This window comes from Onychostoma macrolepis, chromosome 12 (genome assembly GCF_012432095.1).
Source record: "Onychostoma macrolepis isolate SWU-2019 chromosome 12, ASM1243209v1, whole genome shotgun sequence".
In the NCBI taxonomy this organism is placed as follows: domain Eukaryota; kingdom Metazoa; phylum Chordata; class Actinopteri; order Cypriniformes; family Cyprinidae; genus Onychostoma; species Onychostoma macrolepis.
Genome location: NC_081166.1, coordinates 840,332 through 865,630, shown reverse-complemented (window position 1 = coordinate 865,630; position 25,299 = coordinate 840,332). Strand labels below are relative to the sequence as shown.

The 25,299-nt window shown below is 35.5% G+C and overlaps 3 protein-coding genes and 1 pseudogene across 17 annotated transcripts in view; all 4 read left to right on the top strand.

Annotated features, from left to right (window-relative positions):
• dydc2 (DPY30 domain containing 2) overlaps positions 1-2,376 on the top strand; it is a 31,404-nt gene extending 29,028 nt beyond the window's left edge. The window contains exons 4-8 of one of the 6 annotated variants that reach the window (XM_058794691.1): positions 483-554; positions 646-750; positions 829-918; positions 2,119-2,157; positions 2,263-2,376. In XM_058794691.1, coding sequence (XP_058650674.1) covers positions 483-554; positions 646-750; positions 829-918; positions 2,119-2,157; positions 2,263-2,283 — 327 coding nt within the window. In that variant the 3' untranslated portion in view covers positions 2,284-2,376. Of the gene's footprint in view, positions 1-482; positions 555-642; positions 751-825; positions 919-2,118; positions 2,158-2,262 lie in introns of all 6 variants that reach the window. The other 5 variants (XM_058794690.1, XM_058794686.1, XM_058794688.1 and 2 more) reach the window with 5 other exon arrangements.
• Positions 2,377-2,508: 132 nt separating this feature from the next.
• On the top strand, positions 2,509-7,846 carry selenou1b (selenoprotein U1b). The gene is made up of 5 exons (XM_058794692.1): positions 2,509-3,238; positions 4,679-4,767; positions 5,654-5,794; positions 6,520-6,684; positions 7,443-7,846. Exons 1-5 carry the CDS (start codon positions 3,094-3,096, stop codon positions 7,545-7,547), a joined length of 645 nt encoding a protein of 214 aa, XP_058650675.1. The 5' UTR covers positions 2,509-3,093; the 3' UTR covers positions 7,548-7,846.
• Positions 7,847-8,187: 341 nt separating this feature from the next.
• On the top strand, positions 8,188-12,225 carry LOC131551619 (peroxiredoxin-like 2A; annotated as a pseudogene).
• Positions 12,226-12,354: 129 nt separating this feature from the next.
• Positions 12,355-25,299, top strand: part of pdzd7b (PDZ domain containing 7b) — a 49,834-nt gene continuing 36,889 nt past the window's right edge. For 3 of the 10 annotated variants that reach the window (XM_058794673.1, XM_058794670.1, XM_058794672.1), the window contains exons 1-14: positions 12,358-12,503; positions 13,622-13,707; positions 13,775-13,897; positions 15,369-15,543; positions 15,617-15,793; positions 16,604-16,751; positions 17,826-17,886; positions 17,967-18,353; positions 19,362-19,514; positions 20,093-20,214; positions 20,295-20,386; positions 23,833-23,924; positions 24,011-24,082; positions 24,632-25,165. In XM_058794673.1, coding sequence (XP_058650656.1) covers positions 13,683-13,707; positions 13,775-13,897; positions 15,369-15,543; positions 15,617-15,793; positions 16,604-16,751; positions 17,826-17,886; positions 17,967-18,353; positions 19,362-19,514; positions 20,093-20,214; positions 20,295-20,386; positions 23,833-23,924; positions 24,011-24,082; positions 24,632-25,165 — 2,161 coding nt within the window. In that variant the 5' untranslated portion in view covers positions 12,358-12,503; positions 13,622-13,682. Of the gene's footprint in view, positions 12,504-13,621; positions 13,708-13,774; positions 13,898-15,343; positions 15,544-15,616; positions 15,794-16,603; positions 16,752-17,825; positions 17,887-17,966; positions 18,354-19,361; positions 19,515-20,092; positions 20,215-20,294; positions 20,387-23,832; positions 23,925-24,010; positions 24,083-24,631; positions 25,166-25,299 lie in introns of all 10 variants that reach the window. The other 7 variants (XM_058794679.1, XM_058794680.1, XM_058794678.1 and 4 more) reach the window with 7 other exon arrangements.

Genomic DNA, 25,299 nt, shown 5'->3' with positions numbered 1-25,299 from the left:
TTGTAATTTTCATTTAAGTTTTTTAAGTGTTTCATCTAATACTGTATTTATATGATCTTTTATTTCAGCTTTATTTTAATTACTGAACCATTTTTAATAGTTTTAGTTAACAATAACACTGATCAGTAAAAAAAAGATAGATTAAAAACTGAGATAAAAAGTCGCGATACGTTTTTTGATTTTATATTCCATTGTGACGAGGAAAAAAAAACTGAATTGCAAATTGAAAACTTGGAATTGTTTATATTTATTGCAACAGACTAATATTTAGTTTATATTTTGTAATTCAGACATTTTTCCTCAGAATTGTGAGTTTCTATCTTTTTTATTCCGTGGCAGAAACATGCTTCCATAGGATTAGTAGCTGAAAACATATGCTTCATATCTTTATAAGTTGAAGACGACTGTCATATATTGGTTGGTGTAGTTTAATACTCCACTGAACGCATCTTTAAGTTGTATTTTTAAGGTGTCTCTCTCAGCAGACAGATGCTGCGGATCAGACGGAGTCAGAGACCGTGAAAGAGCTCACAGATCCACCAGCAGAAGATCAGGTGATCAATCACATGGCTATCCTCTCAATCACAGAGCTTTACAAAATAAAAGCCTCTGCTCAGAGCACTTTGCATTTTTCCCCATGAGGAGGCGAATCAGGAAGAATCCGGCGAAGCTGCTGCAGGTGAGGAACAAACCTCTGAGATCCTGAACTCAGAGCGATCTCAGTCTCAGGAGGATCACAGCGACACACAGGTCAGATAAACTGGACGATGAACGACCCATTTCCATTACAATCCAGTGATCTAATGAAGCTGTGTTCACCTTCAGAAGGAGGCAGACGCCCCGTCTGAAGAGAACGAGCCTGAACCAGAGAAGACAGAAGAAGATCCTGAAGAGAGACAGACGGAAACTGAGGACAAAGTGAGAATACTGCATTTTCAGGACAAACAAACGAAAAGCAAAACTTGTTGTTCGACACTAGTTTAGACTAGCTCAGAAAAAAAGAACATTTAATGCATGTTCTGCATGCATTAAATTATGGAAGCCTGTTTCCGCCACTGAATAAAAAATAAAAAAGTTTATTGCGACTTTTTATCTCACAATTCTGACTTTTTTTCTCATAATTGCGTGATATAAACTCACAATTGCGAGTTAAAAAGTCATAATTCTGAGATATAAACTCGCAATTCTGAGAACATATCAGTCTTTTTTCCCCCTCAAAACTGGACTTTAACTCACAATTGCGAAAAAAAGAATAGTCAGAATTGCAAGATATAAACTCTCAATTGCAAGGAAAAAAAGTCCGAATTGTACGTTAATATCTTGCAATTCTGAATTGCGAAAAAAAAAAAGTCAGAATTGCAAGATATTAACTCGAATTTATATCTCGCAATTGTGAGTTTATATCACGCAATTCTGTGAAAAAAGGCAGAATTGTGAGATAAAAAGTCGCAATAACCTTTTTAAAAAAAATTTCCTCAGTGGCGGAAACGGGCTTCCATATTAAATACCTAAAAACAACATCTAAAAAATGGTCCTAAAAATAGCGATGGGAGAATCTGAGCTTGTAAAACCTTCATAAACTTATTCACTGTTTAAAACATTTAAAACGCTGCGCACTGGAGACTCCTGCTGGCCAAAATTGTGTCAATGCAAGGAAAACTGTCAAAGCAAAAGTTCAATCTATTACAGCTTTTTTCAGCTGCTTCCACACAAAATCTTTCCTTGTCACACAGTTTCTGAAAGCTGTCACTCAAACAGCAGAAACACACACCAAATCTACAAAACCAGACACTGATTCTCAGCCTTTGACTCAGTTTTCAATTTCATAAAACACTTTTTGTAAAACACAACACACAGTTCTCTACGTAACACACACAAATCTAACAGGAATTAATATTATGGCAAAGTTAAAATGTATTAAAACAAATAAGAAACAAATATATATATATATATATATATAAGATGCTACAGTGCAATCAGTCGGATGCGATCATTAACTCTCTCTCACACACACACACACACACACACACAGTGATTCCTGTAGCTGTTTTATCAGAGTGAGTTTAATATTCCTGCATACTGACACAGACTGAAGATATCACTCGTGTCGCTCCTCAGGAATCAGAAAAACCAGAGACTGAAGAGGAACCAGACCAGGTGATCCTTCACTTCACTCACAGATTCTGAGACGCTTGTGTTCCTGCAGAGATCAGAGAGATTGTGATGTGTGTGTGTGTGTGTGTGTGTGTGTGTTTCACGCAGGAAGAAGAGGATGCAGCCTAAACCACAACATGATGTGTGCTTCACATTCAGCTCTGCTACTGCTCAATTAAATCTCATGCATACTGATATTAAATTATAGTTATGGTAACTGAACTTTTGTGTTGTGTTATACATTCCATAACTAGTGTGTACATTGAATCAGTCATCACTGCTGCTAGCGCTGATAGTGATGTGATGAAACCTCTAATCAAAACATCTGCAGGTTTTCATCAAGTTAATCCAAACTACACCGAAAAAAATGTGGAGAAGAATTTACTTGAAAAAAGCTTGGAAACAATTCTCACTCAGAAAAGGCTAGTTAATGTACAAAAATTGACAAGTGAAAGCCTAAACATAATTATTAGTAGCTTTACGTAGACATTTTTAAGTTACGTTTACTTGGGAATTCCAATTGACTCTTTGTTTTTAAATGTTACTTAAGTAATGCTTATCACTGTGAAAAATTGTGCTGTTAAATAACAGTAATTGTTTGAGGTTTTTAGGAAAAATTGGTCTTAGATAACTTGTTTAGTTTCTGTTTTAAATTTCTGTAACGCAAGTATAGTATTCTCCATGCAAATAGCCAAAGAAGCTGGAATGACCTTTAAAAAACCCACCCAGAATGCCGTTCTGCTTCATTAGCAGCATGATCAGCTGTAATCGGCGTGAGAAATCAGTGCAGAAAGAGCGAGTGTTTGTGGGAACAGAGGTCAGTCTCCTCCCAGCTTACACAATAACGACTGGCTCCAGATCAGCATTCCCCGCCGCTGAGCTCCAGAAAGACCTGGCGAGCTGCTGAACACTGATCATAAACCACCGGAGCTGTGAGTGATGGAGCCGGTGACCCGAGCCGTCGGTTCTCTCGCTCTGACCGTCATCGAGGCGTTACGCTCCTTCACTGAGCTGTTTCTCACACAGCCGCTGACCGCCACGCTCTCTCTTCTGGAGGAGACCGACCTCAGAACGCTGGACGCAGGTCAGTGACGCCGAAAACCCCATTGTGTCTGAGTCAGCTGCTGTTTTGGTGATTTGTAGTGATTTATGGGTGAAGTCAGTTCTGCTATGGTCACCCCATACAGCAAAAAAATACACTTTCAAATATATTTCAAAATATGCAAAAAATGGCCCAAAAATATATATTAGCTAAAACACGTTTCAAAATATATTTACATAAATAAATATTTTCTACCAATATATTTTTGGCCATTTTCTATGGAGGGCCGAGTTACTCAAAATTAAATCATTAAATAAATGTTGAAATATATAAATAAATCGTTAAATGCGTAATTAACTAATTAAATACATAGATAAATGCATAAATAAATATTTATTTATTTATGTATGTATTTCATTTTTGGGGTTAAGGTTGTCGGTACGTCCCAACAACTGTAACCCTGAAAATGAAATGTGGAGGAAATAAATAAATAAGTAAATGAATGAATATTTATGCATTTAATTATGTATTTAACGATTTATTTATATATTTCAACATTTATTTAATGATTTAATTTTTAGTAATTTGGCCCTCCATAATTTTTTATATTTTTGAAAATATATTTTGCCCTGTCTATATATTTCAGTCCAAGAAAATGCATTCACGTGTCACATCTGAAGAAAAACTTCATTTGTTGTCTATAAGACGTGCGAACAGATCAAACATTTGAATAAACTTCAGCAAGGAATATAGTTTTACATGCTCCAAAAAATACAATATTGCAATGTATAAAAAATATTAAACGTTATTAAATCATTATAAATTACTTTTTGATCTCTAGTAGGCCATTCACATTTGTATTTAGCCTAAATGTAGGCTACTGTAAGACTGGAAATATATTTTCCCTGAAATGCATTTAGAATATATATTTTAGTATATGAAGGTTCAAACTAAATATATTTTCTATTTCAAAAATATATTTCATTGAGTTTCACTGTTTGTTTGCAACATTTAGCATATATTTAAAAAATATATATTTTTTTTTGGCCGTATGGGACTGTATTTGTGTATGTGAGAAAAAATAAAATAAAAAAGGGAGAAATATACAGTAGTGAATATTCAGAGCTGAAGAAAATGTGACAAACTGAATATCTGTGTAATTGTTTTATTCCTTTTTTCACTAGTTTCACCTCACTATATTTAGATTCTCTAAAAGCAAGTCATAATTTTATGTTCAGTTTTGCATTTCAGGTTAATGTATCTTATTTGGATGTTTTATTGACAAACAAGACAGGTTTTGTTTAAAAATAGGATTATTTCACAAAGCCTCACATATTTCACTCTCCACGGCCGCTGTCATAACCATCTCATGACTCAAGACTGATTACAAAACACGCTGATTTCTCCCCAATGTCCTGCTGAAACGCAGCCTCTTGCTACAGTCTTGAATGTGAAATATGGATTTTGTCCCATGATCTGCAGATGATCGAGTGTTTAAGGCCAGAGAACTGTGGGAGAGTTCAGGAGCCGTTATCATAGCTGTGAGGAGACGGGATGATTCCTGTGCAGAGGTACACACACACACACACTCACACACACACACACTCTCACTCACACTCACACACACACACACACACACACACACACACACACACACACACACACACACACACACACACACACACACTCACACACACTCACACACACACACACTCTCACTCACACACACACACACACACACACACACACACACACACACACTCACTCACACACACACACCTCACTCACACACACTCTCACTCACACACACACTCTCACTCACACACACACACACACACACACACACACACACACACACACACACACTCACACACTCACACACACACACACACACACACACACACACACACACTCACTCACTCACACACACACACACTCCTCACACACACACACACTCTCACACACACACACACTCCTCACACACACACACACACTCTCACACACACACACACACACTCACACACACACACACACACACACTCACCACACACACACACACACACACACACACACACACACACACACACATGTTCGTTTTGTGAAAAGTGGGGACTCTCCATAGGTGTAATGGTTTTTATACTGTACTTACTGTATGTGCTATTGTCCTACACCAACCCTACACCTAAACCTACCCCTTACAGGAGACTTTCTGCTATTTCAGATTTTCAATACACTTCATTCTGAGTGATTTATAAGCGTTTTGAAAAGTGGGGACATGGGTCAATGTCCTGAGATGTCACCTTCACCTTGTAATACCTGCCATACCCTCGTCATCATACACATCTATGTCCTGACTTTTCACAAAAACGCGCACACACACTCACACTCTCACATGCACACACACACACACACACACGTACGTCCTCACAGTGCTGTGTTTGTGTGTGTGTGTGTCAGGAGGCGTCTGATCTCTCCTCTCTGAAGCCTCAGTTGGAGGAGCGTGGAGTCGCTCTGGTCGCTGTGGTCAAGGAGAACATGGCCTCAGAGATTCAGGACTTCAGAGCCTACTTTAACGGAGAGATCTTCCTCGATCAGCAGGTCTGTCTTGTATAAACACACATCAGCACACACATGCATCACGTTTCTCACACTGAATCTTTTTTCTATTCATTTTCAAAAGCACTGGCTACCAACAGCTGCTCGCGTAAAATTCAAGGCATTGATGTTTGTCTGGCTCTGCTCTCCTTTACCTAAATTCATTACTTCAGACTTGTGTGCCTCTAGAAGCTTGCGTTCTGCAAGTGAACGGCGCTTTATTGTTCATCCCAAAGAGGCACAAAATCACTTTCACAGACTTTTACATTAACTGTTCCCTCGTGCCCGACTCAATCCCTTAACCATCTTCAAGAATCAGCTAAAAACACATCTCTTCCATCTTTATTTGACCCTCTAACTCTAGAGCACTCTCTATTCTAATTCTATTTTATCTATTTGTTTTCTTTTTTTTTTATAAAAAAAAAACCATGACCCTTTAAGACTTGCACTCTATTTGTTTTCTAACTGACTAACAAACAAACAAACAAACACTTTTTCTATTCTATCTATCTGTTTTCTTTTTATTTATTATATAATAAAAATAAAAATAAATCTTGCTACGTGTACTGTGTTAGGCTAACTGAGACTTGTCAAAGCACTTACTTATTGCTCTTTTGTTGATTCTGATTGCTTCCATTGTCCTCATTTGTAAGTCGCTTCAGATAAAAGCGTCTGCTGAATGACTGAATGTGATGTAATGTAGTGGATCTGATGTGTGGTGTGATCAGAGAGGGTTCTACGGGCCGCAGGAGCGCTGGATGGGCGTCTCGGGGATCCTGCGGGCCGGCGTCTGGATGAACGGATGGAGGGCGTATCAGAGCGGATACTGGGGAAACGTTCGAGGCGAAGGCTTCGTCCTGGGGGCGGTTTACGTCATCGGACCGGGTCAACAGGTGTGTGAACACGGGAACCATCACGCACGGCTCTAAAGTCATGCGTTTGACCCCCAGCCAACACTGTAAGATGATCTGGATGAAGGTTGAGTCCCTCCACAATAATTAGAAATAGCCATACTGCTTGCACACATTTTTCAAAACTTTGCCTCTTTTTTTCAAAACTTTACACACAAATCCAAGAATTGCACACAAAATGCAAAATGCCTCGCATCTCTTGCAAAATGAAGCACTGCATTCAAAATATCACAAACATGTCTCAAAAGCAAACATTTGCAAACACCTTTGCCATAATATTAATTCCTGTTAGATGTGTGTGTGTTACGTAGAGAACTGTGTGTTGTGTTTTGCAAAAGTGTCAAAGGTTGAGAATTAGTGTCTGGTTTTGCAGATTTGGTGTGTAAGCGGTTGAAAAAACTAATATTGTTGATGACAAAACGTTTTAAAAGTGCGGTTTAAGCTACTCAATCTTTGTCAAATTTCAGTGTTTTGAAAATGTGGGCTGAATGTGACGAGACAAGAAACATTTTGCAACATTTTCAACACGTTAGGTGTAGCATCAAGAGTTAATGCGTGCAAGTTTTCAAATAAAAATATTTGCAAACAGTACAAATTAATAATTATTTAATTTCTTTCAAAAAAAGATCATTTCAACCCCCTGCCAAAATAAATCGCTCCCTCCCACCAATGTTCAAGACATGCAAATATGATTCATAAATTCAAATCAACCTGTATGTTTTTTGTTTTTTTTTGCACAGGGGATCCTGCTGGAACACAGAGAGATGGAGTTTGGAGACAAAGTCAAGAAGTCCGACGTTATTCAGGCTGTTGAACAGATCAATACTCAACTGAAATTAAAATAGCCATGAGCTCAATAATCACTCGCTTAATGAAAACTCTCTCAGCTTGAATGCATGTTATTCTGAACTAAATATGAATCTTGAAAATAGCAGAATAGAGAATGCAAAGCCGTCCATATGTAAACAATAATGATATACAGTATATATATGCGTGTGTGTGTGTGTGTAGTTGATGACAGACTGACTCTAAACTCAGATGAAGGATCAGTCTCGATGTTTCACGCTCTACACACACACACAGAAACCTGTAAAACACACCAATAAAACACACTATAAACGACCAAATGTGTGTTACTTGTGAATGCATTACTGTGTATTGAGTTTGTTTCCTTATTTTAGGGTTTCCCCAAACTGGGAAAAAGCTAATAATTAATAAAATAAAATAAATAAATGCTAAATTTAAATAAAAAAAAAATACTACTGATTTATAAATATTTATAAGATAATAAAATAACAATTTAAAAAAATAAAATGAAACTCTTAAAACCAAATAAAGATGAAATATTTTATTTGTTTACCTGCATGTCATGTGAATATTAATTTCAAATCTCAGGGGGACTTCAAGAAAATATTGCCAAGAAAAGTCTGGGAATCTTTTGCTTCTGTGTTCTCAGATTTGTCCAGGCATACAAAACAATGTGATTTATTATCAAACACATGCTGATGTTTTATTGCAGAGAACAGACTGTGAGAATATCATTGGCATATTTCTAAATCTCAGAGGAGGTTTGACAGGTCAGAGGGGCGCTCTGTTCTCTCTCCTGATTGGTTAATGTTTGTTTTATGCTAATTGTTCTGTTAGATATGTGTGTGTTTGAGGCTGTAGTTTCAGTGTGAGATACAGGACAAAACATCAGTAAGTATTAATACTGTTTTTTGCTCATTGGTTTTTTTTATAATTCTCATTCTAAGCATTGGTTTATTGAAATATTATTAAGTGATTATTGTAGCTCAAAGGTGTTCAGATGAGAGAGAAAAAAACAGTGTGAATCTCTGTCTTGTTTTATTGCTAATGCTTTTATTCTTAGTTTACTCCAGACAACACAGGAGTTAATCAAATTTAATTCATTTAATTTATCAAAATGCTTTTGTTTTATTGTAGAGAGCAGACTGTGAGCATTTCAGATTAATATGAGGCTGTTAACTGATATTTTAATACAGCCAATATGTGACCCAGGAGCACAAAACCAGTCATAAGGGTCAATTTTGTGAAATTGAGATTTATACAACATCTGAAAGCTGAATAAATAATCTTTCCATTGATGTATGGTTTGTTGGACAATATTTGGCTGAGATACAACTATTTTAAAATCTGGAATCTGAGGGAGCAAAAAAATCTAAATATTGAGAAAATCACCTTTAAAGTTGTTCAAATGAAGTTCTTAGCAATGCATATTACTAATCAAAAATTAAGTTTTGATATATTTACATGATCTTTACTTAATATCCTAATGATTTTTGGCATAAAAGAAAAAAATGTATAATTTTGACCCATACAATGTATTGTTGGCTATTGCTGCAAATATAGCTGTGCTGCTTATGACTGCTTCTGTGCTGCAGGGTCACTTATTTTAACACAGTGACTGGCTTAAGCTGTGTTTGTGTTGTACTGATGTTTGAGCAAAATTTTATTTAACTTAATAATTTCTGTGAATCATCACTTTAACATCAGTTTTTAAGGTGCTTTAGCACTGATGCATACAGATAAAATAGAGCAAAATAACAATTTAAAATAGTGTAATTGGGAGAGAAATCTATAGGAAAGATGGCAGTAAATGAATGGCGGTGAATTGTTGTGTTTTGTGTGTGTGTGTGTGTGCAGTGTTCCTGCAGGATCTGGAGGGTGTGTGTGTGGGTTTGTGGTCCGCGGGAGTGTGTGTTGTTGTAGTTTACGTTCTGCTGGCAAACACAGATCTGTTTCTGACCAAACCGGACCGGGCGTCTCTGGACAGGCTGGCCAGCGCCGAGCTCAGATCCACCGCCGGAGGTCAGAGAACACCACGTCTCATTCACAATACAGCCGGCAGTTCACAAATCATACCGTTTTTTTAACTGCTTGCACACATTTTCAAAACTTTCCCTCTTTTTTTCAAAACTTTTCACATAAATCCAAGAACTGCACACAAAATGCAAAATGCCTCGCATCTCTTGCAAAATGAAGCACTGCATTCAAAATATCACAAACACATCTCAAAAACAAACATTTGCAAACACCTTTGCCATAATATTAATTCCTGTTAGATTTGTGTGTGTTACGTAGAGACTTGTGTGTTGTGTTTTGCAAAAAGTGTTTTATGAAATCACTCAAAGGCTGAGAATCAGTGTCTGGTTTTGTAGGTTTGGTGTGTGCTTCTGCTGTTTGAGTGACAGCTTTCAGAAACTGTGTGACAAGTTCTAATTTATTTATTTGTTTTCGGTGAAATATGATGCAGAAATTTCTATGTCAGATTCACCTTGTAAATGTTCACAGCTGCTTTACTGTAGTACATGTGGTGAAATTGCATGTTTTTAGTTGTTGATGCATTTGCTGTTTAGAGCAGTTCAACTGAACCAAGACGTGAAATGAGGCTAAATTTGGCATGTGTCAATGCATGTGTGTGGTTTCTCCTCAGATGAGGGGAATCTTAAAGCCGTCTCTTTGTGGGAGCGAACGGGAGCCGTTATTATGGCGGTCAGACGGCCGGGATGATCTCTGTGCAGAGAGGTGTGTGTGTTTCTCATGTTCTTATGTGTATAATCACACACACACGTACGTCCTCACAGTGCTGTGTTTGTGTGTGTGTGTGTCAGGAGGCGTCTGATCTCTCCTCTCTGAAGCCTCAGTTGGAGGAGCGTGGAGTCGCTCTGGTCGCTGTGGTCAAGGAGAACATGGCCTCAGAGATTCAGGACTTCAGAGCCTACTTTAACGGAGAGATCTTCCTCGATCAGCAGGTCATTACTGGAGCTCCTTTCAACACGAGCTCATGAACTCCTTAGAGGCTTCTTCAGGCATAATTGTGGTCTTATTTCATTTAAGAGTTTGTTCTCAGAATTAATTAAACATAGTAAGAAAAGCTCAGATTTATTAGAAAGTCATCAGGAATTTATTTGCTTACAATATTTGGTCATCACTCTTCCAATTGTATTTTGTAAATTATATATTTACGTATAACATAATATTTATATGATATATTTAATATATTTAATATCATATTTTGTAATTGATTTTATTTAATGCTAATGGATTACAAACATAAGTAACATCAGTAACATTTTGCATCATTTTTATACTCATATTCATCTATTTATTTATAATTTTCTCTTCTTATTTGTCATATTTTAACCTATTTCTCACTATGAAAATTACTGTGGCTGCTGACATGATGTTAAATTATTTTAAATATATATATAGTTTAGTTATGAATGGTTGTATATGCTGTCATGAATCACCAGTGCCATTGTAAAATGTCTTTAAAATAAATAAATGAGTGCATAAATAAACACTATTTAATTCTGGTTTAATTTGAGCAGTGTTTCAAGATATTATTATGTATTATTGTAAAATATAACATAAAATAAATAAATACAGATTTCTTGGCTGTTTCAGATGTGTTTCTATGGTGTGAAGCGGAGGACGATGAGGAGTTTGGGATTCGCTCGATTTGGGGTTTGGAGGAACCTGCTGCAGGTGTGGAGGAGAGGTTACCACGGCAACAGGAAGGGGGAGGGGTTTGTTCTAGGAGGCCTTTATGTGATTGGACCAGAGAATCAGGTAATGTTCAACAAACATCTTCATGATACATGATTTTAAAATGTCCAAACGTATAAAACAGGATGGTCAGGATGATGATTCCTGATGACTGAGTGAATGATGTTAGAGCTGTACTGTGATCTCATGTGTTTGTGTTGTAGGGGATTCTGCTGGAGCACCATGAGAAGGAGTTTGGAGATAAAGCCGATCTCACTGCGGTCCGGACGGCTGTCAGCCGGATTCAGAAAACAGAAGAGACTCAAGACAATTAGATTCATATCAAACCTAACCACAGCATCTTTGAAAATTAACAAAATAACTTGATTTTGCCTTGAAAGTTAGTTTTGCCAAACTATTCATGGCATGCATTATTGTGTGTGTGTGTGTGTGTGTGTGTGTGTGTGTGTGTGTGTGTGTGTGTGTGTGTGTGTGTGTGTGTGTGTGTGTGTGTGTGTGTGTGTGTGTGTGTGTGTGTGTGTGTGTGTGTGTGTGTGTTGTCTGAGAGTGTCTATATGACAGACTGATCCTAAACTCTAATGAGGGATGGCCTTGATGGTTGACACTTTAGATCACACACACACACACACACACGACTGAATTTCTTTTTCTTTTTCTACTACACAAAACTCCCCCTTAATTTTAAAGCAATCAAATTATTGATGATACAAACATATGTAATGTTTTAAATACTGAAATGTCTTCATTTTCTTATTTTCTTTCATTCTTTGCGCTTCAGTCCTTTGTTAAAGTGTAGATTATCATGTGCATGCTATGAAATGAACTGAATAAATCACTGTGGTGTGACAAATAAGCTTACAAATATTAAATTAAAATTAATTAAATGTTTAATTAATGTGAAATGTATATTAAATATTATTACATTTTAAAAATGTAAATATTTAAACGTAAAAATAAAAAACAAATATGCGTAAAAAAGTACAAATATTTTAATGTAGTCTCGCAGATGATTTGAGCTCTTAAACTTACGAACACATACAATAAATAGATGAATATATGAACCAAAGCATGTGGCGCTGCTTGACAGACACCTTATAAATACAGGATCCGCCTCAGAGTGAAGATTGACAGGTGTAGCGTCCAATAGGAATCTCGCAACCTTCTCAATGCAGCCAATCAGAGAGCGGGTCACGGCAGAGGACGGTTAGCAGCCGCGGGCGTCAGAAATTACGATACGCACCTCAGCATGGAAACAGCTACGATTCACACAGGTAAAAGTTTCATCTGTCGGTTAAAGTGTCGATTAGAGAGTTCTTGTTGTTTAATAAGGGTATTTATTCACCTGTAGCGTCTCTCAGGTGTGATATTTAATGAGTGAAGCAACACGGAGCGTTTCATATTGACGGACGGGCTCCCGTTATTCAGTAACTTAATATAAACGGATCTGCTGCTAATCGCTAGGATGAGTTTGAACATATTACACACTCTTTGTATATCGACAGCTATTTTGACATGTAAGTTAGTGGTTGTTTGTGTTAGTTTGACTTTCTGAGGTGCTAAATGATACCTGAGGCTCGTGAACGCGCGCGCGTGAGTGCGGGATTATGGCATTCATTAAAAGAGAAGCGCGTTCATGAATCAACCAAAAATCACACAATTCATATAATTGACATCACCATAACATCAATAAATAAACGATTCATAAAAGAGTCTGAAAGTAACAGTGAATTGCTTAATTACATCTAAAAGTACAGTAAATACTATGGTAATATATTTCAATACTGCTGTAACGTATGAATTTATATGATGTTCAGGAGCACATTTTTCTAAGCATAAAAAATAAAACGGTTTGTCAAATACTTAAATTAATTTTATTTTTGTTTGGAACAATTATGGTTTTTAATGATCTATCAGCATCAAATATATAAGTAGCTGTAACCACAATCACTAATCATAATAAATAATCTGCTATAATACGTTTGAAATAATTCGCTTTGCACTGTTTACCTTTTTTAAAATAATAAATCGCCTCATATTAGCTTAAAATTCAGCAACACAGCCAGTACAGATATATTTGGAAGCTTGTTTTCACCACAGGATGACAAATTAAAAAGTATATTGCAGCTTTTATCTGACAATTCTGACATTTTTTTCTGAAAATTGCGAAATTCTGAATTTATGTATTTCAATTCTGAGAATTGTGAGGAAAAAAAGTCTAAATTGTGAAATATAAACTCATGAAAATGTAATATTATAAATTATACCAGATTAAAATAACCATATTTTTAGATTGTATCTGAGGCATTTTAGTGATATTTTCATTCAGTTAGTTTTGATTTGACGTTTTGATTGATTGCTTGATTGATGGATGTCTCTGTTTGTGTCGCAGTGAGCTGATAAATAGCGTTCTAGGATCAGTTCATCATATCCAACAGGACAGAGACTCACAGATGGAGGGTGAGACAGGTGAAGCAGGTGAAGTGACTCTGAATGAACCGTGTAAGCGCTGAGAGCTGACCGCTGAGCGTGTGTCTGTCTGCAGGTGAGATCGTGACGCTGACGGTCATCAGGGGTGGTGATGGTCAGCTGGGCTTCAGTGTGCGAGGAGGATCTGAACACGGACTCGGCGTCTTCATCAGCAGAGTGCAGAAAAACAGCGCCGCAGGTCAGAGTCTTCAGGGAGCTCTCAATGCCCCCCACAATGAAAAGAGGTCAAGAATTATACTAAATAATGTCTTCATTAGGTTCAGAGTGAATATCTGAGACGAGGGCATGGCAAGCATAATCAGTGATGGGAGAAACATTTTTGAAATGTTTGATTTACTGTGCAATAAATGCAATAAAAATTCAAAACAAGCATGCATTGAGACAGCTTTTACAAACTAATTGCGTGTTTTCTTAAAAGTGTGTAATCTATTAAATGCAAGCTACAAATCATCGTAGACCATGGACTACGGATGAAAAATAGCCTTTGGCTAATTCTGGTACATTTATAGAAATGTTTTATTAATGTACAATATCCCTGTTAACTAAACAAATAAAATAAAATAAAATAAATCAAATACCATTAAATATAAAGTGTTAGTATATAATATGTGTTTTTATGTAATGTTTAGGGCTTGGTGAATTTGTTCCAGGGTTATTTTAGTAGCATTGAGATACTATTTTCATAAATTTTTTTAATATACTTTCTGTTTTCATTTTTATTTTAGTAATTTTGTTGCGTGTTTTTGTCTGTTTTTATTTTGTTTGTTTTTTAAATACGTCTGCACATTTTTCATTTTATTTATTTTGTTTTGTTTTGTTTTCATTTAGTTCATCGGGATAAACTAAATGAAAATGAGTAATGTTGCCTTGGCAACTAGCTAAAATAATATATTATATATATATATATATATATTAGTGCTGGGCAACGATTAATCTCATCCAAAATAAAAGTTTTTGTTTATATAATATATCTGTGTGTACTGTGAATATTTATTATGTGTATATAAAGACACACATACAGTATATATTTTGAAAATATTTACATGTATTTACATGTATATATTTATATTAATATAATTTATATGATATATAAATATATTTAATATATAAACATAACACATTTTCTTAAATATATACATACATGGGTGTGTATTCATATATACATAATAAATATACACAATACACACACATATTATGTACACAAAAACTTTTATTTTGGATGAGATTAATCTAGATTAATCGATGCCCAGCACTAATATATATATATTATATTTTGTTTTATTTCAGTTAAAGTACAATTTTAGTTAACTATAATAACCCTGGTCTGTTCTGTGAAAGGTCTCTATTCAGTCCAATAAGAGACAATAAAGAACTACTACTTTTTTTTAATTATACAAATGTGCAATTAAAAGTGTCTAGATTGTAAAACTGATCTGAGATCAGATTAATACCATATATACACTGGTTCACAACATTAAGCAACACTGAACTTTATCGATCTTAATAATGACACTGACACATTTTCCTGTTTATTATTGTGAAGCTGCTTTGAAACAGTCTGTATTGTATAAAGCGCTACATACAGTAAATAAACGTGACTTGTTGATATTGTTCTGTGTTGAAGAGGTTGTGTGTGTGTGTGTGTGTAGAGCTGGCGGGTCTGTGTGTCGGTGATAAGCTGTTGGAGGTGAACGGCGTGAGTCTGGAGAACATCAGCATGAGCAGCGCTGTGAAGGTGTTGATGGGTCACGCTCGTCTCCGTCTGCTCGTCCAGCGGCTGGGACGCGTGCCTGGCCTTCGTTACACTAACGAGAAGACCACCTGGTGAGTGTCACCAACCTATCTGAGCGCTTTGGTGTCCAGAGCAGAGATCCTCAGCGTGTGTTTGTGTGTTTAGGGTGGATCTGATCCATCGGCGGATGGTGGTGGAGGAATCGGACGCTCCCGTCTCGGTGTACAGCTCAGATGGAGCGCTGTGTCGAACGGTTCACCTCCAGCTCTCTAAACACCAGCCCTGCCTGGGACTCAACATCCGCGGAGGACGAGAATACAACCTGGGCATCTACGTGTCCAAGTCAGTACAGCAGCAAACACACACGTTAAACAGGACCGAACTGCTGGGTCCCTCTGGTTTCACCTCTGATTCTAAACATTTTATTTTATAGCATTTTATAGCATTTTCTAATTCCTTTGGGTCTATTAACACTAAAATAAGTAAAACAAATCAAACATAAATTCTAAAGTCAAAAACGCTGATGTTGGCTTGACAAAGCTTTGTCTGAATATTTAAAATAATTTTTAAAGCTCTAAGTAAGTTTGAAGGTCTTAACATCAGACAGAAGGAGGTGAGGTCACCAGGGTTATTTTAGTATCATTGAAATACTATTATATTTTTTTATTAATATTTTGAATAAATTTTTATATTCATATATAATGGTTATATATTTTTTAAATTTTGTCAATTTTATATATGTGTGTGTATATTATATATTGTACATTTTCTGTTTTCATTTTAATTCAAAGGTTTTAGTAGTTTTGTTTGTCATTTTTATTATTTTTTTTTAAAATATGTCTATATGGTTTCCATTAAATATTATTTAATTACATTTTATTTATTTATACAAAAATAAACTAAATGAAAATGAGAAACATTGCCTTGGTAACTAGCTAAAATAATGTAAGTTTAATGGATTTTTTTTTTTTATATATATATTTCATTTTAGTTAAAGTTAATTTTACTTCAGGTAACAAAATCAGTTTTAGTTTTGCCATCATAGATCACATGCTTACGGAAAAACTCATCAAGCTCTGATACAGTGTGAAAATGTGAAAGTGTTCTGATGTGAACAGAACACTAGTGTTGCGTCTGATTGGCTGTTTGCAGGCTGGATCCTGGTGGTCTGGCAGAACAGGGCGGAGTTAAGATGGGGGATCAGATCCTGTCGGCCAATGGCGTGAGCTTTGAGAACATCAACCATTACAGAGCAGTGGAAGTGCTGAAGAGTCAACCTCATGTCATACTGACTATAAAAGTGAGTCTCACACACACACACACACACACAGCAGATGGCTGATGTGGCTCTCTGGTTTCTGTGTGTCAGGCTGTGCATTATTCACTCTGTTCCTGGATCAGGTATTCCTGCAAACTCATACACTCTTTGTGTCCATATTAAACACGCCACCTTTCTGAACATTCATGACCAGGACCCAGATAAACAGTTTGGAGCAAATAAGGACATATTGCTGTGTTGATACTTAATGTTTTTTGCCAGCATGAACAAAACAGTCAAGTTTGTCTAACACAGGGTTTCGCAAAAAATGATGAAAAGCTAGTAATTCATTAAATCATTAATAATGTAAAATGAAACTTAATCATTTAAAAATAAAAATGGTCAATTAAAATGCTTACTAAAAATAAATGTTTTATATATTATATTTATTTGAAAATGAATTTGTGTATCTGCACGTCATGCGACCATTAATCAACATCAGAGAACCATAAACATACAAATGTGTTGGTTAATTTTTGAAATATGAATTAAATAACAAAAAATGTCAAATTAAAATAAATAATTTTAAAATCAAAACAATTAAAGTAAAACACTGAAATTAAACTGTAAAAATGTCAAATTAAAATAATTAAAAAATGAAACAAGATAAAATTATTAAAATATTAAAAGATAAAATATTTTATGTTTAATTGCACATCATATGACTATTTACCAACATGAACATGTGAATGTATTATTTATTTATTGAAATATTAATTAAATGATAAGAATGTGAAATTAAAATACAAAAATAATTTTCTAGTAAAAACAACCAAATAAAACACAAAAAATTAAACCATACAAATATTAAATTAAAATAAATCATTTTATAATAAAAACAATCAAAAAATAAAACACTTACAAAAAAAAGTTGAAATATTTTATTTGTTCACCTGCATGTCATGTGATTATTAATCGACATCAGAGAATTGGAAAATATTTTAGGTTTTCGTCTGATAAAACAGTTTAAAAAGATGACCGACAAACATCTTTTTTATTCTGCAGTGACTGACAGCTTGTATATACAGTAAATGTGATATGATGTTTTGTTCGCAGGAAGCAGGCAGATATCCAGCCTACAAAGAAATGGTTACAGAACTCAGCTGGGTGAATAAAAGTGAGTTTCTTTTTTTCAGCATTTACACAACAATATAAAGTGTTAATCTCTTAAGTACACCGACCTTTGACCTCTTTCAGCGGGCAGTGGAACCGTCTATTCATCCTCACAAGGGTCGGAGTCTCACTCGTCCACCTCCTCTCTGTCCTCCGGGACGCCCCTCGGCTCTGTGAGCGGACTCTCTCAAGCGACTCTGCCCGTTAGCTTGCCTTTAGGACCCAAAATGTCCGACGTCTGCGGCTCCAATGAGGCCCAGTTTCATCCAGATTCCACTGATAGTGACAGTCGGTCAGAGCAGCTGCGGACGGTGAGCCGAGGACCCACAGAACTGCTGCAGGACTCCGTGATCCGGAGCGAAGGAGAGTTAGGAGAGAGAAGGAGGGAAGGCAGGAATACATCTCTGCTCATGGCTCTCAGCCGACCGAGTCCTCCCATACGCCGAACTCGAAGTCATGTGACTGTGTCAGGTGGGGTTTTGTGGTACATTGAGATCATATGCAGCCACATACAGTGAAATTTAGAAAATATCCGGGCAAAATTTCAGACCACATCTAATAATCTTTGTGCTTTGTTACTTTTGACATGAAACAGAGACTCCTCTTTCAAATTTGGTCAATTTTATCACTAAGTTCAAGCACTAAATGTGGTTTTGATGCTCTTTCATGTGTTGTGACGAGTCGCTGTAGTGAACCGATCATCTCTTCTTCTGTACTACTAGTTATAGCAGCAAATAAACATGAATGAACATTAGAAGAAACAGAACAACTTACTAAAATTAATCGTGTCTCAACTGTGGAAAGACATCAGTAAAACAACTTAAGATCAATAATGTCACGTAACATCACATTTACATCAGAAAACACATTCAAACTCAAAAGTCAGCTAGAAAAAAAAAAGACTATATTAAATAATAGTTATATTTTTTACTAAACCTATTGTCTTTATTATTTAACATAAGTTTCATTAAATTTGTCACAAAATGTTTTTATTACAGACACAGTTTAAATGTTTTAATGTAAACAATTATATCATCAATAAAAAAAAGTTGCCTTATGTCCATTTAAATTTTTTATGTCCAACTAATTTGTGTTTGATATTAAATACATTTGTTTAATCAGTTGGTTATTAAATAAACTTTATTTTTGGTTTTTGGGTAAATTAATTTTTTTTCATTTAAACTTTAACTTAATTTTGATTTAACTTTAATTTCCGTTTCAGTAAAAAAATTATTTTGTCATATTTTGCTATACCGTTTGAAAATGATAAATAGATTTGTGAGGAAATTCTGTTTCCAATTTTTTATACAGCTACCTGCAAACTCATCAGTGCCACTTTGTTAATTTTTGAAGTGCAAATACCTTCATATGTAAACATTTGTCAACAATCAACTTTTACAGAACAAGTGTCTGCCTGATTTCATGCCCTTTTTTTTAACTGCCGTTAATGCAAACGCTTTGTTTCTCCTGTTTTCACAGAAGAGGAAAAGAAACAGAAGAGGAAGCAGACGGAAAGAGGAGAAGAGGGAAGCAGTCCGCTGCAGCGCTCCAAAACATTCTTCAGTCTGTTTCGAAAGCGAGATTCCTCAAGATCACGCTCCAGATCTCCGTCCCGCTCAGAGAGCATTCTGGGTAATATTAGACATCATGTTCGGTTACCAAAATCTGAAACAGCACTGCATGTGTCCTTGATGCAGAAATCATTCATTGCATTAAAATGCATAGAAAACGCAGTAAAAAAAAATGGATAAATGTTCATTATAAATATATTTAATTTTAATCGATTATTAATTGCATCCAAAATAAAAGTTTTTTTACATAATGTGTGTGTACTGTGTTATTTATTATGTATATATAAATACACACACATGCATGTATATATTTAAGAAAAATGTGCTTTGTTTATATTTTAAATATATTTATATATATGTATATATTTTCAAAATATATACTGTGTTAGTGTTTATTTATATATATACATAATAAATACACAGTACACACACATATATTATGTAAACAAAAACTATTTTGGATGCGATTAATCGTTTGACAGCACTAATATATATATACAAAGTATTTTTGGCATGTATTTTTATGCTTTTAAGAGTATCACATCGTTAGCTTACCAACATGCAACCACTAAACTCCTCCCCTAAATATAAGCTTTAAAACATAAGACAAATCTGATGGAAACCTGACTGTATTGAAAGTTTCTACAGGCAGGAATGATGCTGGTTTATCTGAGAGGGACGCTCTAACTCAGGTGCGAGAAATGGCCGTCAGATTGCTGGAGGATGAAGATGTGGTCATGCTCATGGAAATCTGTGAGCGGGTAAGAGAGATTCAACCTGATGATCTCACATAATCAAAGGTTTTCTTTGTCCAGAGACAAAACTCGTGCTGTTCTTACAGTATTTATCAGAGCGAGGGCTGACGACGCTCGTGCATCCGCTGCTGGCCGTCATGAACACGCCAGAGAAGCTCCTGCTGCTCCGAGAGATCAGGTGAGAAAAGCCTCTTAGCAGCCGGATAAGAGAGGAGAACTGGTGCTGTGTAATTCTAGCATTTTCAACTAAACACGGAAAACATTTTATGCGTTTTGGCTGTTCATTTACACGACAACAGCATGAAAATGCAACCTTTTGCAAACGCGTTAAAACAATACGGTTATCATCTCATCTCGTAGTGTTTTTTTTTACGAAGTCACATCATAAACTACTGGCTTGGCGTGCATAATACAGAGCTTTTAGTCGTGTTCATGGATCTGCGTGAACGGGGATCATTTTGACACGTTTTGATCATTTGAACGGGAAACTTTTCAAAAATACCAAGGAAAATCTTTTCTGTTTTTAGAACATCGATGTTGTGTAAATGTACCCTAAAATTATCAGTATTATGTTGTGGGTCAATTTGACCCATTTTGATTTTTGAGTTATTGTAAATACTGGTTAACATTTTTTTCTTGATATTTTTTAATTTAATTACATTTAATTAATTTAATTTTTTAATTACATGAACATTCATGCATAGTTTCGACACTCTGATGTATTGTGGAAATGTGCGTATTTTATTATGATATTTGTCAGCCAGTTTGACCCTCATTTTCAAGCAGTTGCACAGATACAAAGAAAACATAATTTTTTTGTATTTTGTAATGTCAGATTCTCCACTACCCTCGAAGGGTGCTTATATTTATGCATTTGGCAGATGAAGAATTTTTCTCTGAAGAAATTTACACTGCATTGATGGTGTACTTTTTTGGCTTAAAATTTGCTGGGAATCAAACTGATTTTGGTGTTGCGAATGCCATGCACGTGTTGTTTGAGCCTCAGGAAAGTATACAGAATAGAAGTGATTTTCCACACCTTTTCTGTTTAAAATGTTAAAATTATATATTTTTAAAATGTTAAAAACAGTTACAATACTGTTAATAAAATTTACAGTTTGTGAAAAAATATGCAAAATAGTTAAATACAGTTATTAAAAATCATGTTTCCAAGTTTTTTTAATGTGTGAGAACTGTTAATGTTAAAAATGTACTGTTTTAACCTGATTTTTGGTGAATTATATCGAATCCAATTCGGGTCAGTTTGACTCCACTATCATCACACACTAGTGATTGTGGAAACCGCTTGTTGAAATCAGTTAAACTAGTTGCTTTGCAAAATGATTTGCTGTTTTGAAGTGCTTTAAATATGATACTTTGATGACATCTGCTGGTCAAAACAGTGTAAATGCAATGAAAACTCAGTCCAAACGTGCATAAAGACCTTTTATAAACCAATGGCAAATGTTTTCTTGAAAGGTAAATTAAATATCATTATGTCTGTATAACTTATGTTCTTTTATTAATATGCATGTTTGTCATTAAAACTGAATCTGCTTTATGAAACTGGCCCACAATCACTTAAAACCACATTAGACACTGGTTCATGTTTCACTGTCGTGAGCAAACCCTCTAAATTCATCAAACCAAGGTTCAGAACAGTATAACGAAGCCTCGTGTGCTGAAATCAAGTGAATGTTTTGGACGGGCAGGTGAAAGAGGAATTTACTTGCCCAATCGGACAAGTAACTTGAAAAAGTCAATACCAAAAACAATAATAACTGCCTTTATTTGTGATACAGCCTTTGTTATAGGGGTGTGCGATTATATATCGTTTGCGATAATTTCGTAATTGTTGTTTTAACGAGTATATTGCAAGAATCAAACAGAGTGCACGCATAATTACGTAAAGTCGTCTAGGTTAGACTAGCTCACGTGCGTTCTTTCACTGCATGATTCAGTATTACAATTACAATGCATGAAGAATGATCAGAAAATTCAAGACATGGGGGAGGAAAATTCATGCATTTATATCATTTCATATAGTTAATATCACACGAAGATCGAACGCCGTTTTTTTTTTTTTTTGCTTCAAAAATCAACATGATTACAAATGTGATAACAGTTCAATAAACAATAAGTTAACATTAAGAGACTTGCGTTTTAGACACCATATTGCCTGTTTTTGCTCTATTCACCAACAAAAATAACTCCAAACGTCTCTGCGTCTCTGAGCAACATGACGGTGTTTTGTTCCTGAATGAATCAACCGTTTAAATGATTCGGTTCAGTCGCAGTGACTCATTTATTAACAGTGACTTGATGCCACCTACTAGTGGTTTTAATTTCACATTTACAGTATTTTAAAAAAAAATAATAATTTCAAATATCAGTATTCAACGTTTTATGTATCAAAACATTATTTATTCATTTGTGACTGCAGGTTAAAGCTAATAAGTAAATATTAGCATTTTATTTTTAAGTTTACTATAAAATAATTGTATTTGTATTTAATTCTAACTTTTTATTTTAAAATATAATAGTATTATCACACTTTATTATTTTGTTCATTATTTCATTCAAAAAGAAAAATCTAAATAAACTAAATGTGTTTTGTATAACTACAATAAATAATTATATTTATAACTCAATTTAACTTAATTTTTTCTCTCCGGGCAAGTAACTTTTATACTCGGACAAGTAAATGACAAATTTAATTGTCCGAAGGACAACCACATGAGAACGCTTAATGTCAAGCCCTGCTATAGTATCCACAGTGCTGGGGAGTAACTAGTTACATGTAACGGAATTATGTAATTTAATTACAAAATAAATGTAACTGTAATCAGTTACAGTTTCTGAGAAAAAATGTGTAATAAATTAATTACTTATGAAAATGTTAACGATTACAAAGGGAGTTACATCTGAATATTTTCACACACACACACACAGATTTAATTGATTTCTTTCCCAAATTGCACTGACTGCTGTAAAATATTAAACACCAATGTTTTAGGAGTTTAGGACACAGAATAGGACACATGCTTATTCAATTACTGTTTTAATTGTTTATGCTTTATTTTTTTTAAGATGTTAACTGTTTTTTTCTAAGGGCAGTGTTTTCTTTGCTATGCAAAGATTTTATTTCCAAAACAGTATCATAGCTATTAAACTACTACTTTTTATGATATTTAATCTGTATTTAACCTCAGAATTATCTTGAAGTAAAAGGTGGTGGCTGTGCTTTTAAATGAAATTATTATCATCTTAATTCAAGTAATGAAGGATTTTGAAAGTCTGACAGTAATCAGTGTTGAGTACCCTGTCTGATTTAATTAAAAATGATTAACAGTTGAAAACATTTGTTAGAAATATAGAAAAGTAATCAGTTACTTTACTTTAATAAAGTAATTGAAATAGTTACACATGTGTTACATTTTAAACAGGGTAACTTGTAATCTATAACCTATTACATTTCCAGAGTGACCTTCCCAGCACTGAGTGTCCATTTTTGTTGTTGTTGTTGTTTTGGTGGCAGAAGTCTTAGTGCATCCCTGATGAGAGGTGATGTGTACAGAAGTTACTGTAGTTTTACTGAAGCTCACGTGTCTCTGTTCCTCTCAGATCGCTCGTGTCCTGCAGTGATCTTCCGCTCTTCAACAGCATGGTGTCTCCATTTGAAGAAGACGCTTATGATATTCTGAAGAGGCGCTCACGTAAAGTTATTATAACCTTCAAATAATAATGCACAATCTTGACAGCGGTTCATAGTTCACTAAGGTTCGTCTCGTGTTTTAATTAGGCAGAAGCTCTCCTCTCCGCTCTCCTCAGTTAGGCCACGCCCCCCGACGCCACCTCGTCACACCTGTTCCAGGTGAGCATCAGTTCTTCTCACATTATATCTATTAATAATTCCATCTACTGCACCTCTTCCGCTTAAAAAAACCTCCCAGCCATCATGTAACCGTCCAATGTCGAAATGTGGTTAAAATAGTTGTTTCAAAGTTGAAAAAAAAAAAAATGTTGAAACTGTTTAATTTTAAAAGATCGTTAAAAAGGTTTACTTCTACATCAACACTAGAGACCTGTTGAAATTACACTAAAACAAAATTGCAATTTGATTTTCAGAATTGAAACAATTCAAACTGTGGTGAAAGCCATTTGTTGACAAAATGCTTGTAAATCAACACTGAAAATGTTTTGAAAAGTCATTGCAGGTTTATTTTTTAAACGTTGATTTTGATTTGTGTTACTGAAACAAATTTAACATTCACCCTTGAATAAATGTTGAAATGCCAGCTGGGTTCGAACGTCTTTGAAGATTACACAAACCGGTTCAGAATCATTGCTGGTTTAGTTGTGCGCTATTTATAAACGCACATTATTCCAAATAATAAATGGAAAGCGTGTCTCTCTGCCTCAGATCTGCACGGTGGATTTGAGCTTCACGCCGCAGAGGATCTTGAGAGACAGAATCAGCTTCTGGAAGGTCTGACGCAGCTGCGTCTGTCCTGCGGTCAAGACCAGAACGAGTCCAGAGCCTTCAGCCCGTTACTGGACGTTCCTGTGGATACTTACGGTCATTCAGACTCATTAACCTCCTCCAGGACGTCTGCTCTCCTTCCCAACTGGCTGCTGGCGGAGAACACGCGTCCAGACTCTGTCCAAACGCCGGACGACGCTCTCAGTCGTTCTGAGGATTCATCACAGAGAGGAGGATCTCCTGTCAGGAACGGACATTCAGAGAGGAGAGCAGATGTTCTGTCCACTGTAGTGGACGCTCCTCGACACAAGAGGCCGCTGCTCTCACAGGTCTTCGGTTCCCTGAAGAAGTCCCATAGTTCAACAGTGTCACCTGCGGTAGAGTATTTGCATGAGAAACGCACCTGTGACATCCACACCGAGCCAGAGTTTGAGCTCACCACCGTCCACATCAGCAAAACCAAGCAGTCTCTGGGTATCCACTGTTTCCTTTTCATTCTTTTCAATGCATCTAAATAGAAGTGTGTGTTATTTTAAAGAGGTCATATGTGACCACAAAACCAGTCATAAGGGTCAATTTTTTGAAACTGAGATTTATGCATCATCTGA